The 15076-nt window shown below is 45.7% G+C and overlaps 1 protein-coding gene across 2 annotated transcripts in view; it reads left to right on the top strand.

The window, feature by feature from the left end:
• Window positions 1-14849, top strand: part of hephl1a (hephaestin-like 1a) — a 146878-nt gene extending 132029 nt beyond the window's left edge. The window contains exons 19-20 of one of the 2 annotated variants that reach the window (XM_070891980.1): window positions 12967-13017; window positions 13319-14849. In XM_070891980.1, coding sequence (XP_070748081.1) covers window positions 12967-13017; window positions 13319-13518 — 251 coding nt within the window. In that variant the 3' untranslated portion in view covers window positions 13519-14849. Of the gene's footprint in view, window positions 1-8547; window positions 8689-12966; window positions 13018-13318 lie in introns of those variants that run through there. The other variant, XM_070891981.1, reaches the window with a different exon arrangement.
• Window positions 14850-15076: the final 227 nt, after the last annotated feature.

The following is a 15076-nucleotide window of genomic DNA, read 5'->3' as shown; positions in this document are numbered from 1 at the left end:
CTATTTCTGTCTTAAATTTATTCAATGTCCCAGCTTCCACAGCTCTGAGGCAGCGAATTCCACAGATTTACAACCCTCTGAACGAAGAAATTCCTCCTCATCTCTGTTTTAAATGGATGGCCCCTTATTCTAAGATCATGCCCTCTAGTCCTAGTCTCCCCCATCAGTGGAAACATTCTCTCTGCATCCACCTTGTCAAGCCCCCTTATAATCTTATATGTTTCGATAAGATCACCTCTCATTCTTCTGAATTCCAATGAGTAGAGGCCCAACCTACTCAACCTTTCCTCATAAGTCAACCCCCTCATCCCCGGAATCAACCTCGTGAACCTTCTCTGAACTGCCTCTAAAGCAAGTATATTCTTTCGTAAATATGGAAACCAAAACTACACGCAGTATTCCAGGTGTGGCCTCACCAATATCTTGTATAGCTGTAGCAAGACGTCTCTCCTTTTATACTCCATCCCCTTTGCAATAAAGGCCAAGATACCATTGGCCTTCCTAATCATTTGCTGTACGTGCATACTATACTTTTGTGTTTCATGCACAAGTACCCCCAGGTCCTGTTGGTCCTTTGTGCTGCAGCCTTTACACACATAGTCTTTAAAGCGTCACTGGTGAACCCTGTGATTCCCTCCGCAACGCCAGCATGGAGCTACTTGGTTAGCACTCCTCGGCAGACTCTGAGTTAAGGGACTCGGGGCCTGTTCTCTCTTCCCTGAGAAGGTTCACGTTCTACAGTCCAGCCTCTAAAAGGCGCCACTCTGTGCACAGTACTTGCTGGGTTTGAGTCCTGAGGATGAGTCATCTGCCTAGAGCCGCAGGTCGAGGTCATGAATGCCTGGCTCACGGAGATGGCCTTCTGCAGTGTGACTGTGATATCCGCAGACAGTAGCTTATGAAGAAGGCCCTCATGGCCGATTCCAATGACAAAGATATCCCGCAGCGCTTCGGTGAGGTGGTTGCCGAAATCACATGGTGACGCCAGCCTCCTGAGGTCTGCAGCATATTTCGCGATTTCCTGGCCTTCGGGCCGTCGGTGGGTGTAAAACCGGTGTCTGGCTGTGAGGATGCTTTCTTTGGGCTTGAGTTGTTCTTGGATCAGCATTAAAAGCTCCTCGTACACCTTGGTCATTGTCTTAGCTGGTGCCAGCAAGTCCCTGACGGGGCCATAGAAAGTGGGCCCACAACTGGTTAGCAGGATAGCTCTGCGCTTATCAGCCAGTGTGGCCGCATTGTCGCCTGCCAGGTCGTTTGTGGAGAGGCTCGACCATTTCTTCACAGCAAAGGCGTCCCAGTCATCACCATCAACGAACTGCTGCAACGTACCAAGGGTAGCCATTTTCGCGTGAAGGTCCGTAATCTCGTCGCCAATTGTTATGTCTTTAGATGCTCTGATAATGACTCCACGAGGCAATGTGTTGTACTTGAATTGTAGCGACCTTCGTCCTTTATTGATAACTGCAGAGTGAGGATCACACCTGGTGGCCTGCCATTTATGCTGGGCCTGGCATACCTGTACAGGTAACCTACAAGTCTCCCACTGTGGTGCCCTCTGGTGGCACACCTTGTAATAGCACAAGCAGTAACCATGTAGGATACATGGCACCAACATTTTCCCAACCACAGATATTAGGCTAACTGGTCTATAGTTTCTTGCTTTTTGTCTGCCTCCTTTTTTAAATAGGGGCGTTACATTTGCAGTTTACCAATCTGCTGGGATCTCCCCAGAATCCAGGGAATTTTGGTAAATTACAACCAATACATCCACAATCCCTGCCGCTACTTCTCTTAAGACCCTAGGATGCAAGCCATCAGGTCCAGGAGATTTATCTGCCTTTAGTCCCATTATCTTACTGAGCAACACCTCCTTAGTGATTGTGATTATGTTAAGTTCCTCACCCCTCTATAGCCCCTTGACTATCCATTATTGGAATATTGTTAGTGTCCTCTACCATAAAGACTGATACAAAATATTTGATCAGAGTTTCTGCCATCTCCATGTTCCCCATTACTAGTTCCCCGGTCTCGTCCTCTAAGCGACCAACATTTACTTTAGCCACTCTTCATTTTTATATACCTATAAAAACTTTTGCTATCTATTTTTATATTTTGTGCTAATTTACTTTCATAGTCTATCTTCCCTTTCTTAATCATTTTTTTAGTCGTTCTTTGCTGGCTTTTAAAAACTTCGCAGTCTTCTGTCCTCTCACTAGTTTTGGCCACTTTGTATGCCATTGTTTTTAATTGGATACCGTCATTTATTTTTTTACTTAGCCACGGATGGCTATCTTTTCTCTTACACCCTTTCCTCCTCACTGGGATATATTTTTCTTGAGAGTTGAGAAATATCTTCTTAAATGTACGCCACTGTTCATCAACTGTCCTACACTTTAATCTATTTTCCCAGTCCACTTTACCTAACTCTGCCCTCATACCTTCATAGTCTCCTTTATTTAAGCTTAGTACGCTAGTTAGGGATCCAACTTTCTCACCCTCCATCTGAATTTCAAATTCAGATCATGCTATGATCACTCATTCCAAAGGAATCCTTTACTAGGAGGTTGTTTATTAATCCTGTCTCATTACACAGGACCAGGTCTAAGATAGCCTGTCCCCTGGTTGGTTCTGTTATACTGCTCAAGGAACCCGTCCCTTATGCAATCTATGAACTCCTCCTCAAGGCTACCCAATTTGATTTGTCCAATCAATATGGAGGTTAAAATCACCCATGATTATTGCTGTTCCCTTTTTACAAGCCCTCACTATTTCCTGGTTTATGCTCCGACCAACAGAGCTGCTATTGTTATTTTTTTCCCCTTATTGCTCCTTATCTCCACCCAAACTGTTTCAACACCCTTATCATTTGAGCCAATATCGTTTCTTACTATTGCAATGATTCCATCCTTTATTAATAGAGCTACCCCATCTCCTTTTCCTTTCTGTCTGTCCTTTCGGATTGTCAAGTATCCCTGAATATTTAATTCCCAATCCTGGTCACCTTGCAATCACATCTTTGTAATGGCTATCAGATCATACCCATTTGTCTCAATTTGTGCCGTCAACTCATCTATTTTGTTACAAATGCCACGTGCATTTAGACAAAGTGCCTTTAAGTTTGTTTTTTTACCCTTTTTTCCTGCTTGTTTCCTCTCTCCTTCAAACTCATTTTCTTTATTTTTGCTTTCTAATTCCAGCTTTGCTCCCCTCCTTACTGAATTTATTTTCAGATTCCCCTCCCCAACAGCACGAGCAAACCCCCCTGCGAGGATATTGGTCCCGGCTCTGTTGAGGTGCAACCCATTCAACTTGTACAGGTCCCACCTCCCTCAGAAGGTTTCAGTGCCTCATGAAACTAAAGCCCTCCCGCCTGCACCATCTCTCCTGCCACGTATTCAACTGCTCTATCCTCCTATTTCTGTACTCACTAGCTCGTGGCACTGGGCGTAATCCAGAGATTACTACCTTTGAGGTCCTGCTTTTTAATCTCTCTCCTAGCTCCCTAAACTCTGCCTGCAGGATCTCATCCCGCTTCCTACCTATGTCATGGGTACCAATGTGGACCACGACCTCTGGCTATTCACCCTCTCCCCCCAGAATGCCCTGCAGCCGCTCAGTGACATCCTTGACCCTGGCACCAGGGAGGCAACATACCATCATGTCTGCGGCCGCAGAAACGCCTGTCTGCTCCCCTGACTATCGAATCCCCGATCACTATAGCTCTTCCATTCTTTTTCCTCCGCCGCCCCCCCCCCCCGTGCAGCTGAGCCACCCATGGTGCCGTGGACTTGGCTCTGGCTGCACTCCCCAGAGCCACCATCGCCCCCATCGGTACTCAGAACAGAGTACCGGTTGGAGAGCGAGATGGACTCACGCGACACCTGCACTACCTGCCTAGTCCTCCTCTTCTGTCTCGCGGTCACCCACTCCCTCTCTGCCTGCACACTCTTAAGCTGTGGGGTGACTGCCTCTAGAAATGTGCTATCCACGTAGCTCTCAGTCTCACGGATGCACCGCAGTGACCCCAGCTGCTGCTCAAGCTCCAAAACACGGAGCTCGAGTTGGTGCAGCTGGAGACACCTCCTGCACATATGGTCGTCCAGGCTGCGCGAAGCGTCCGGGACTTCCCACATGCCACAGGATGTGCAATCCATGGTATTGAGCTACCGTGCCATCCCTCTCGTTACACTTGGAACAATCAACAAAAATAAACTCTAAACCTTAGCACAACACACCCAGCTGCTACTCAGCAAACAGCCAATTTAATTAACTGGCTCTCCTTAGATAATAAAGATCAAATATATATTTACTTGCAGATCCTACTTACAACAATGCCAAAGGTTTCCTCCAGAAAAGAAAAAAGAAAAAGAAAAGTACTCAGCAATCCACCAGCCAATTACTTACCTGCTTGGCTGTGACGTCACACTTGGATTTCCATTTTTTTAACTTTTGACCCTGCACCAGCTGGCTGCTCCCGATCTCCGTGCCCTTTTTATGGGCCTCGACCTCCCGCCACTCACCTACACCATTAGTGCCTGATTGAGCGCTCTCCTGCATTCTTTGAGTGCTGAGACTGAATTTAGCGGGTAGCAAGATTGATTAGCGCTTGGCACTTAACTTCCAGCTTCTCAAAAGTTAACGCCCCAGAATTTTGAATCCATATTTTCTAGTCTTTATTTTCCCAGGAATACGTGCCCTCCTTATTCTTCCTACAAAAATGTGCCACCTTACATTTATCTATATTAAGTTAATTTGACAATTACATGCCCATTCTACAAGTTTATTCATGACTTGTCCCCTTTTTTAAAGATGGTCACAATTACTGCAACTCTGAAATCTCCCAGCATGCTCTTCTCCTTCCAGATGAGAGAGATGAGGTCATGCATTCGTGCCAATAGTGCCTCTCTGCCATACTTTAGTGTCTCAGCGGGGATTCCTTCTGCTCCCGATGCCTTGTTGTTCTTGAGCTAACGGATAGCCTTTTCCACCTCGTGCAGGGCTGGGGTTTTGCTGAGATAGTGGTGGGTAGCATTTTGCGGGATGGAGTAGAGGAAACTCGTGTCAAAGGCAGAGTCTCGTTTAAGGAGATCTTCGAGTGCCCTTTCCAGCGGGTACTGACTGTCTCCACGTTCTTGGCCAGCACGTGGAGAAATACCACCAGCGATGCCTCTGCAAGATCCTGCAAATCCCCTGGGAGGACAAATGCACCAACGTCAGTGTTCTCGATCAGGCCAACATCCCCAGCATCGAAGCACTGACCACACTCGACCAGCTCCATTAGGCGGGCCACATTGTTCGCATGCCCGACACGAGACTCCCAAAGCAAGCGCTCTACTCGGAATGCCTACATGGCAAGCGAGCCCCAGGTGGGCAGAGGAAACATTTCTAGGACACCCTCAAAGCCTCCTTGATAAAGTGTAACATCCCCACTGACACCTGGGAGTCCCTGGCCAAAGACCGCTCTAAGTAGAAGAAGAGAATCCGGGAGGGTGCTGAGCACCTCGAGTCTTGGCGCTGAGAGCCTGCAGAAAACAAGCGCAGGCAGCGGAAGGAGTGTGCAGCAAACCAGACTCCCTATCCACACTTTCCTCCAACGACTGTCCCACCTGCAACAGAGACTGTAATTCCATATTGGACTGTTCACTTGAGAACTCACTTTTGGAGTGGAAGGAAGTCTTCCTCGATTTCAAGGGACTGCCTATGATGATGAGTGAAGGAGGAGGTATTGGAGACACATGATAAAGAAGAATTGATTTGAAAAGCTGGCTGTACTTAAAATATATAAATCACCAGGAGCGGATGGGATGCATCCTAGGATGCTAAGGGAATTGAGGGCGGAAATCATGGCGGTACTGACCATAATATTCTAATCCCCCATAGATATCGGGGTGGTGCCAGAGGAGTGGAGAATTGCAAATATTACACCATTGTTCAAAAAAGGGTGTAAAGATAAACCCAGCAACTACAGGCCAGTCAGTTTAATCAAATCGTGTTTAACCAAGTTGATTGAGTTTTATGGGCCTCAATTTTGGCCCAGCCCGTTTTTCGGCACACTTACTGGAGTTGTGCCGCTTTTCTCTATTCCGAGCTGCGCCGAAAAATGTTGTTGCCACTTTGCCCGCTGTCCAGCCACTTAACTGCAGTTGTGTAGCGTGGCCAGTCAAGTCGGGCGGTGGAGCCAGCATTCTGTGCCGAAAACTGTGCCGGACGTCTGCACATGCGCATGGAGTGCGTTGGTGATGTCCGCGCATGCGCAGTAGCGCTGCGAATCTGCGACAACAGTAGGTCTCTGCATGGCGGTGAGCTCCTTCAGGTAAAGTTCTCCATATTTATTCTGCCTCCTTTGTTGGGCTAGGGGCGGGCAGAGAAGAGGTATGAGGTTGATCTTTAATCAAGGGTCTGAGTTGTGAGGAAACACTTGAGAGAAACAGGCTTTTCACGGGTTCAAACTGGTAAAAGATAACTTTTTGGCTGCTATCAAAGTTCTTCGCACAGTGCTTGATCAACACTTAGAATTGGACTCCCAGGCACAGTGGTGGAGGTGAAAAGTCTGGGTGGCTAAGAGATCGATCGCACCGGGAGGCCACTCGGCCAGGGCTGGGGCGGGCAGGAGAACTGATAGGAGCACTATCCTTTCTCCTGCCCGCCCCTAGCCCTGGCCAGGTGGCCTCCCGCATCGGCTGGCCCGCTGCCTTCCCGGGCCGAGTTTGAAGATGAAGGTAGGACTTACTTCAATTTTTTATTTTTTATTGAATTCTTATTACTTTTTGTTTGCAAGGTTTGGTGGTTTGTAAGGCTTGGTAGTTTAGGTGCAGGCAGGTCCTCTCCGCTTCTCGCCCCTATCCCAGGCCAAATGGCCTCCGATGTTCCCAACTGCGCCGATTTCTTTAACTCTCCGCAAGGGTTTTCTGAATTGGCCACCTACGCTGGCCTAAGTAGATTTGGAGTAACTGTTAGCTGGCCAAAGTTACCTAAATGGGCAGAACTGGAGTAGGTGGCTAATAACGCCCCCTTTTGAGAAAAAAAAAACTAACCTAAAAAAATCGTAACTAACTCAGTTACATTGGTGCAAGTTGATTGGGGAAAATGGGGATTTTTAAGTTACGCCAGAAAAGCCAAATTACTCCAAAAAAAACGGAGCAACTCCTGGCCAAAATTGAGCCCTTGATGAGGTAACAGAGAGGGTTGATGAGGGTAATGCGGTTGACGTAGAGTACATGGATTTCCAAAAGGCGTTCAACAAAGTGCCACATAATAGGCTTGCCAGCAAAGTTGAAGCCCATGGAATAAAAGGGAAAGTGGCAGTCTGGATATGAAATTGGCTAAGTAACAGGAAGCAGAGTAATGGTGAACTGTTGTTTTTCAAACTGGAGGAAGGTATACAGTGGTGTTCTCCAGGGGTCGGTTCTAGGACCACTGCTTTTCTTGATATATATTAATTTGCAGATGACACAAAACTTTGAAATATAGTGAACAGTGAGGAGAAGAGTAACAGACTTCAGGAAGACATAGACAGAGTGATGAAATGAGTGGACACGTGGCAGATGTAATTTAATGCAGAAAAGTGTGAAATTATACATTTTGGTAGAAAGGAGGAGGAGAGGACATATAAACTAAATGGTACAATCCTAAAGGGGGTGCATGAACAGAGAGACCTGGGGGTATGTGTGCACAGATTATTGAAGGTAATAGGGCAGGTTGTGAAATCAGTTAAAAAGACTTATGGGATCCTGGGCTTCATACATAGAGGTATAGGGCTCGAATTTGATCAAAGCTAAGTTTTGTCCATTTTTCGGCGGTCCCTGGCAGCGCGTGCTTTTTTTACCAGCCGTTACCGCTGGGGCCGATTGGGCGCAAGATTCATCCCGGTTTTGTCGACGGGAGTGGCAGGCAGTGGGAGGCATCGGCCGGTAGCGGGCGGCAGCGGGAATCGGCAGTAGGTGCCGGCCTCTCGACTCGGGAAAGATCAGAGACTGTGTACTGCGCATGCGCGAGACTTGAATTTTTTGATGATGACCTCACTTTTCCCGCAATTGGGGCTGAAGGGTCAGCTGCGCATGCGCATAAAATCTCGTGAGTGACTTGCACCTGACAGTTAGAGAGGGAAGTCATTAAGAGAGAGAGGGAAGTGAATCATCAGACATCCACCTTGAAAACCCATCATGTGGTAGAAAGGTTGCCAAGAAGTCCAATGCAGGGAGGCTCAGAGCTCCCTGGTTTACAGATGATGAGCTGGAGGCACTTGTCTCTGAGGTGGAGTGCCGTTACAGAGAGCTCACCCGGGATGGTCGTGGCAAGCCAGCCCCGCCCCAATATAAACGCATTTGGCAGGAGATTGGGGAGGCCGTGTCCGCAGTGGGCACCGCGGTTCGTGATGGAGACCAGTGCAGGAAGAGATGGAACAATGTGGTAGCTTCAGCAAGAGTAAGTAAAGATCTTGTTGTTACACTCCTGTACTACTGAAAAAGTATATGTGGCTGTTGTGTGTGTGTGTGTGTGTGTTGCATCTGCAAACCAGTTTAAAGATTGCAACTTTTATTTCTGCAGAGAAAAAGAACAGCCAACGCCTCAAAGCAGTGTGGTATGGGAGGGGGCCCACCAGAGGTCATCGAAGTGACTGACATCGAGGAGCGATGGTGGGTGACCACCCCCATGCCACCACACATGGTGGTGCCGATCCCGTGCTACAGCATGGTAAGTTGATCATAATCTCCAGTCTGTGTTACGCTCATGTCATGCAAGGTCATGTAATGTGATGTAAAATGCATTTTAATGTACTGTCTGTTGGCCATTTAGGGTGTTGTGATGTAGCAATGGTAGTCCTTGAAATAAGACTGTGATACGTGACGATACTCATGTCAGCATTACCAATCCCACCCCCCGCCCTCCCGCTGCTAAATACTGAAATATTGACTTGTGCTTACAGATGATGAATCAGAGAGCACCGACTTAGGCACCCCATCCACCTCTGGCATGCCAAGGCCATGTGCAACACCAACACCATCCACCTGGACCTCATCAGGAGCCCGCCCCAGCAGCTCCTTCTGCCCCTCCAACCCCCCCCCCCCAACATCCCCCATAGCCCCCGCATCCATCTCCACAACCCACAGAGACGAAGACCAGGAGGAAGAGCAGGGAGAAGGCCCAGTGTTTGTACCACTTGAGCTCGAGGAGGTGGAAGAGCAGGACTCCATCTTCTTGACGTGTGCCACCTGTGCACACAACATCAGTATTGGGACCCGAGCTTTTGGGCTTTGACTCGGAGGAAGCGAGACCAAGCGTTGTGAAGCGCTGCCTCCGTGTCGTTAAAGCACCATGCCGCATCCACCCAGGTTGATGCAGCAGGGAGATGATGATGATGGAAGACGGGCAGAAATGGTTCAGCTGTTGAGAACGAGTGTCGACCTAGGTCCGAGACCTCCTCCAGGCCATGGCTGGGATAGCTGCCAACATCGCCTCGTTTGCAGAGCAACATATGAATAGTATGTCGCTGCTGATCACCGCAGTGTAGCAAACCGTCGGCTGTCGATGCCATGCGGCAATCGATGGTCTCGGGATATGGCATGGAACCCCCCCCCCCCATGCCATTCCAGCCAGGCCGATAGAACCAGAGGGTCTGGAGATGCCAGCATCTTTCAGCTCAGTGCTTCTATTCTCTCCCTGACGAACACGACAGCAGTGTTCCGGGTGCACTGCTGCACAATGTGCTGGTACTGACACGGTGAGGGGAAGGGGTGCGGTCGGCGTGGGGATGGGCAACCCATCAAGAGGAGAATGGGGCTCACTTGAAGGGGGGTTAGAGAGGTGGTGGGAGTGGGTAGTGGGTTGGGTGTTGGTGATGTTTGTATATATTGTTCATGTTGGTGTTTAAGATGGTGCCTTTTGATGCTAAATGTATTGTTTTTGGAAATATGTAAAAGATTTTGCTTGACATGCTTGAATCTTCTGCCACTTTTGAATGTTGTACAACTCAAAACAGAAATTTTATTTTAAGCACGTTTGGTCAGTGTCTAATTTTTAGATAATGAGGGGTATGTGCTGAGAAACACACAAATGTCCTTTAAATGTAGTGCAGTGTGCTAAAATTTTTACATTCCCTGCCAGCTCCCTATAAACGTCCTGCTAAGTCACTGTTGAAGACTGTCAGGGGAAAGCAGTCTGTCGTTGGATGCGTTGCCAGCCTGAATAAGGCAATTTCTTAAGTGGTTCTCAAAGGTGGCTTTTCAGATGCCCAATCGGAAGATAACTCACGAGGAGCTGGTTGTGAAGAAGGGATCATTGGAGACGCCCATACCTCTGGCAGTAAGCCATCTCAAAATACACTGTAGGAAAGAGACCATGTATTAGTACCACATCACCTTCAGGCCTAATATAGAATGTCAGAATACACGCTATAGACTGTTAAAGGAGCATCGGCCAGTTTCTGGACAAGTCACCGCTTTTAACGGCACCATACTCTACCTGCCTGTGAAACTATCTGAGGTGGTCATTTTCAAATCGCTAAGAAAAACTGGCGGCTCGGAGGTGAGCATCAATATTGAAATGACCAAGATCCTACAGCCAAACTCTGATCTCTGCATTCCCTACTACAACGTGATATTCCGGAGAGCTATGAGGGATCTGGAATTAAAAGTGGTCTGACGAAATTTCCATGCCCCAAACAATTATTTTGTTCTCCCTCAACGCAGGCTTCTTACTTCATGTAATGGTGTGAGCAGAGACCGTTACAGTGATCCCTATGACCACTCAAATAGTGAGTCAGACCTGGGATGTACTGTTCTGAACGGCTCAGCTCCATTGTCCATACCGTCCGCTCAACATCGAGGTAAGACCACCTTTTTCAGAACAGTCTTTCTGGCGGGCGGTAACAGGATCTTACATGATCCTAATGATGAAACTTTTTGTGGATTTTCCCATGAGTGGGCAGTATGTACTACCGCCGGCAGTACTTCTCCAATGAAGTTTCCGCCAGGCGGTAGTTGGGCAGTAGGTCGGCGGTCCGCAAGTTTTTTCCGCAAAACTGGGATTTCTGCTCGGCGGTAGTGGGCGGTAGTTCGATGAAATTCAGACCCATAGAGTACAAAAGTGTGGAAGTTATGATGAACTTGTATAAAACTCTGGTTCGGCCGCAACTGGAGTACTGTGTCCAATTCCGGGCACCACACTTTAGGAAGGATGTGAAGGCCTTAGAGAAGGTGCAGAAAAAATTTATGAGAATGGTTCCAGGAATGAAGGAGTTCAGTTACGTTAATAGATTGGAAAAGCTGGGGTTGTTCTCCTTGGAGCAGAGAAGATTGAGAGGAGATTTGATAGAGGTGTTGAAAATCATGAGGGGTCTGGACAGAGTCGATAGAGAGAAACTGTTCTCATTGGCAGAAGGGTTGAGAACCAGCGGACACAGATTTAAAGTGACATTTTTATGCAGCAACTGGTTGGGATCTGGAATGCACTGCCTGAAAAAGTGGTGGAGGCAGACTCGATCTTATCTTTCAAAAGGGAGTTGGATAAGTATCTGAAGGAAAAACATTTGCAGGGCTGCGGGGAAAGGGCAGGGAGTGGAACCAGCTGAGAGTCGGCATGGGCTTGATGGGCTGAATGACCTTCTTCCGTGCTGTAACCATTCTATGATTCTATACTTCCTGATCTTTCATTATTCCCTTTTGTCATCCTCTCCTTTTATATCATGTACTTAGTGTATTCCTTTTTTCTTTGGTTTCAATTTTGCCCTTATTTCTTTATTCATCCAAGGTGTGTCATTACTGGCTGATTTGTTCTTGCTTTTTAGCGGGGTATATTTCTCCTGGACTCTGTTGATCACAGTTTTAAATGTTAAACTGCTGTTCTATTTCTTTCTTTGTCAGTATTTTTTTCCCAGTTTATTTTCACTAGTTCTATTTTCAGCCCCTTAAAATCAGCTTTTTTCTAATTTATTACTTTGGTCTTTGCCTTATTTATGTCCTTCTCAATCTTTATCTTAAATCTGATGATGTTGTGATCCCTATTGCCTAGATGTTTCCCAACACTTCTCTTATCTGTTCTGGTTCGTTTCCTATTACTAGATCCAGCAGTGCTCCCTCTCTTGTTGGGCTTGTTGCATACTGGGTAAGAAGGGAGTCCTGCACACTTTGTAAAAACTTCATTCCCTGTACCCCTTTCGCTACCTCTTCTTGCCAGTTTATTTGGTGGTAGTTAAAATCTCCCATGATGATTATTCAGTGGGCTAGACTTTCCCTAAAGTCCCTCAACGCCCGATTGCCGCCCAGAAAAAACGCTAATGTTTTGCAACTAATGCTGGCGAGAATTTCCATAATTGAGGTAAAAAATATTGCCCGGCGAGAAAATGGATCTTGCATCAGTATTCTCGGCGGCTTCTTGCCGGTTAAAGGTGAAACTAGGTGAAACGGGCGGTTCTTAAAATTTTTTTTAAATTTACTCCAAGGCTGCTGTTGGGCCTAGTAAGGGAGGACAACTTTAAAAAAAAAACATTTTCACAAAAAAAAATAAAAAGTTAAAAAACATTCCCAAGATAATTTTACAGCTAATCGCCGTTTTACAATTTAAAAAAATAAAGAACCTTTAACTTACCTTTCTCCTACCACCTCACCTACCACCCTGTTTAATCAGCTTTTACAGGGCGGTTCCCTCGGCGATCTGGACGGGCTTCCGTTGAGGCCAAACTTATGCCCTGGCGATTTTCTCGGCGGTGCATGTCGGCGGTTTGCTCCCGATTTCAAGATGTGGGCCGTTCCGTTTAAAAAGTAGTTGCACTGCTGAGAAAATCGCCGAAAATGAAGGTGAAAATCTCCCCCATTTATGTCCTTTACTCATTTGTGGTATCAATTGTAATGTTTTTGTGCAAAGTTTTATTGTGCCAATTAATTTAATGTTTTTCTCATGCACTTTTACATCTCCCTTTGACAGTGGTATAACAATGTATTTATTATTTGATATTTTGATTCCTTGCAGACCATGCAAGGACTACTGTGGAAAATCAATTTACAGTTGCTACAACAAAAGGTGTGTGTGTCATGAAATCGTGAGAAATTTATATAAATGTGTACTTTTAATGTAATATACCAAACATTGAGAAAAAAAATCAAGAAGATGATGGAGTATTGTATAAATATTGTAAAATAGTTTCATATGAGCATTGGGAAGAATTTTGCAAAGAAGACTTGATTGGCTAGATTTTCTGCCAATTGTCAATGAATGGGTGGATAAACCTCAACAAATTGAATGATCTGTACTCCCACTATTTCTGTGGTTAAAATGTTATAAGACAAATGCAGTCAGTAAAAATGTCTCTTTATTTTCACAGGTGGTGCTGATTTAAATATAGACTTCTTTGGGAAGAAGCTTGATAAAAAAGAAATCAAACTAATGCTGGCATTGCTCCTCATTATTGGGATACTTTTATTGCTGATGGTTTTGGTATTTCTTGGTGTTATTATTTACCTTCGTGGAAGGAAGTCCTATAGTCATGTAACTCAGTCCTCAATCCCCATGAACAGCATTTGATTTGTTGCAGTGTTTGCTGCTGTTTATTGATTATATTGAAGAAATTATTTTTAAATTCTGTTCACACAAATTGAATAACATTTTTGGAACCTGACTAAGCCTTCTGATTTTAGGTTTTAGGGTTTAATCGGACTTAATCCAATAATGGCAAAAAAAATTGGGATAAAATCCTAAAATACAAACATCTTCAAGCTAATTGAAATTCTAGGATAAAAATCTATAAATGAGCATTATTTGACATGCCGCTCCTCTTGTCAAAATAAACTCCCATTCGCCCTCTCGTCAAAATAGTCTCACATTAGCGGGATCGATTTTTTTTAAATTCCCGCCCCACCAGATGGGAATGGTGCCACAACTAGTTAAAATCGGGTGAGTATTTCAAGTGCTCCTCCAAGCCCCTGAAAGAATCCTTGGGTCTCCCTTGCTGTGATCTTTCTTCTCCCTCCCCTGGCCGGCATCTGGTCTGCAACCCATCCTAGCACGATACCTGAAACTATTCCTTTGGGCCTCTGTCCCACTGGCCTTGACACATTCTCAGCTGCTTAGGGCGAGATGCGCATTATTAAAAAATGAGGCCTGGCAGTTAAAATTGTCTGGGCCACATGCCATTCTCTTCTCCTGGGTTCAGACCCCTTATTCACCAATGCCACCCTAAGAACAATCGACCCTGTTGACTGAGTTCAGTGACCTTTGTTTTACTGCGTGCATTGCTTTTCCTTGTGCTCATATGATTTCCCAATTAATCTCAATATGAATGTTTTACTCTTGATTTTAACTTGGGGTGCATTCAGGGAGGTTGGGATGAGGAGAGAGTGAGAGCCCTCCATGGATACCACGGCTTGAGGCCTGGACCATTTTAACTCCTGGGCCTCATCTGTATAGTTCAGATCCCTCTCCCGCCCAAAATCAGTGAGGGCTGGAGCAGGAGCAGGAATAATGCTGGAAACCGAGGGAATGGTCCCCAACAAGGCAAATTAGGCAGAGATGGGGAAGTGCGTAGTGATCGTAGCTGGAGGTGTTGGGGAAGAAGCCCTTCCTCAGGTCTATTTTATACCTGAAAAAGCACATCATTGCTTGCTGCTATCTTTACTACTTTAAAAAAAATCTGAATTCAAAAGAATATTAAATCTGAAAATCAGAAGGGCCTAATATAAGATGTGCTTGTAGTTTTGTACAAGATTTTTTAAATATTGCTGCTTTTAAATATATGTCGGGATGTGTGAAAAGGTAACACTTCTGAAAATGGGTACCTATTAATTAGTGATCTAATCAAATTGCATTTCTTGTTTGTGTATTAAGAGTTTTTTAACAAATAAAATTACACCACTTTACAGCATTTTCATATTTTTTTAACTTGCTTTGCACAAGAAAAGTTTGTCACCATATGAAGACACCATATGGCTTATCTTTGCTCCTTCAAGTAAAAGGGATGCAGACTTCAGCGTATCTGGCACACAGCTGGTTTAATTACCCATCATCAATTCTAGCTGAACCATATCAAGCACAATTGGGTTCGCTCTCCTCTGCCAAAACTCTCCACTACTCCTTTGTCATCCTG

The sequence above is a fragment of the Pristiophorus japonicus genome, chromosome 10 (assembly GCF_044704955.1).
Source record: "Pristiophorus japonicus isolate sPriJap1 chromosome 10, sPriJap1.hap1, whole genome shotgun sequence".
NCBI lineage: Eukaryota > Metazoa > Chordata > Chondrichthyes > Pristiophoridae > Pristiophorus > Pristiophorus japonicus.
This window is presented reverse-complemented; position numbering and strand designations above follow the sequence as displayed.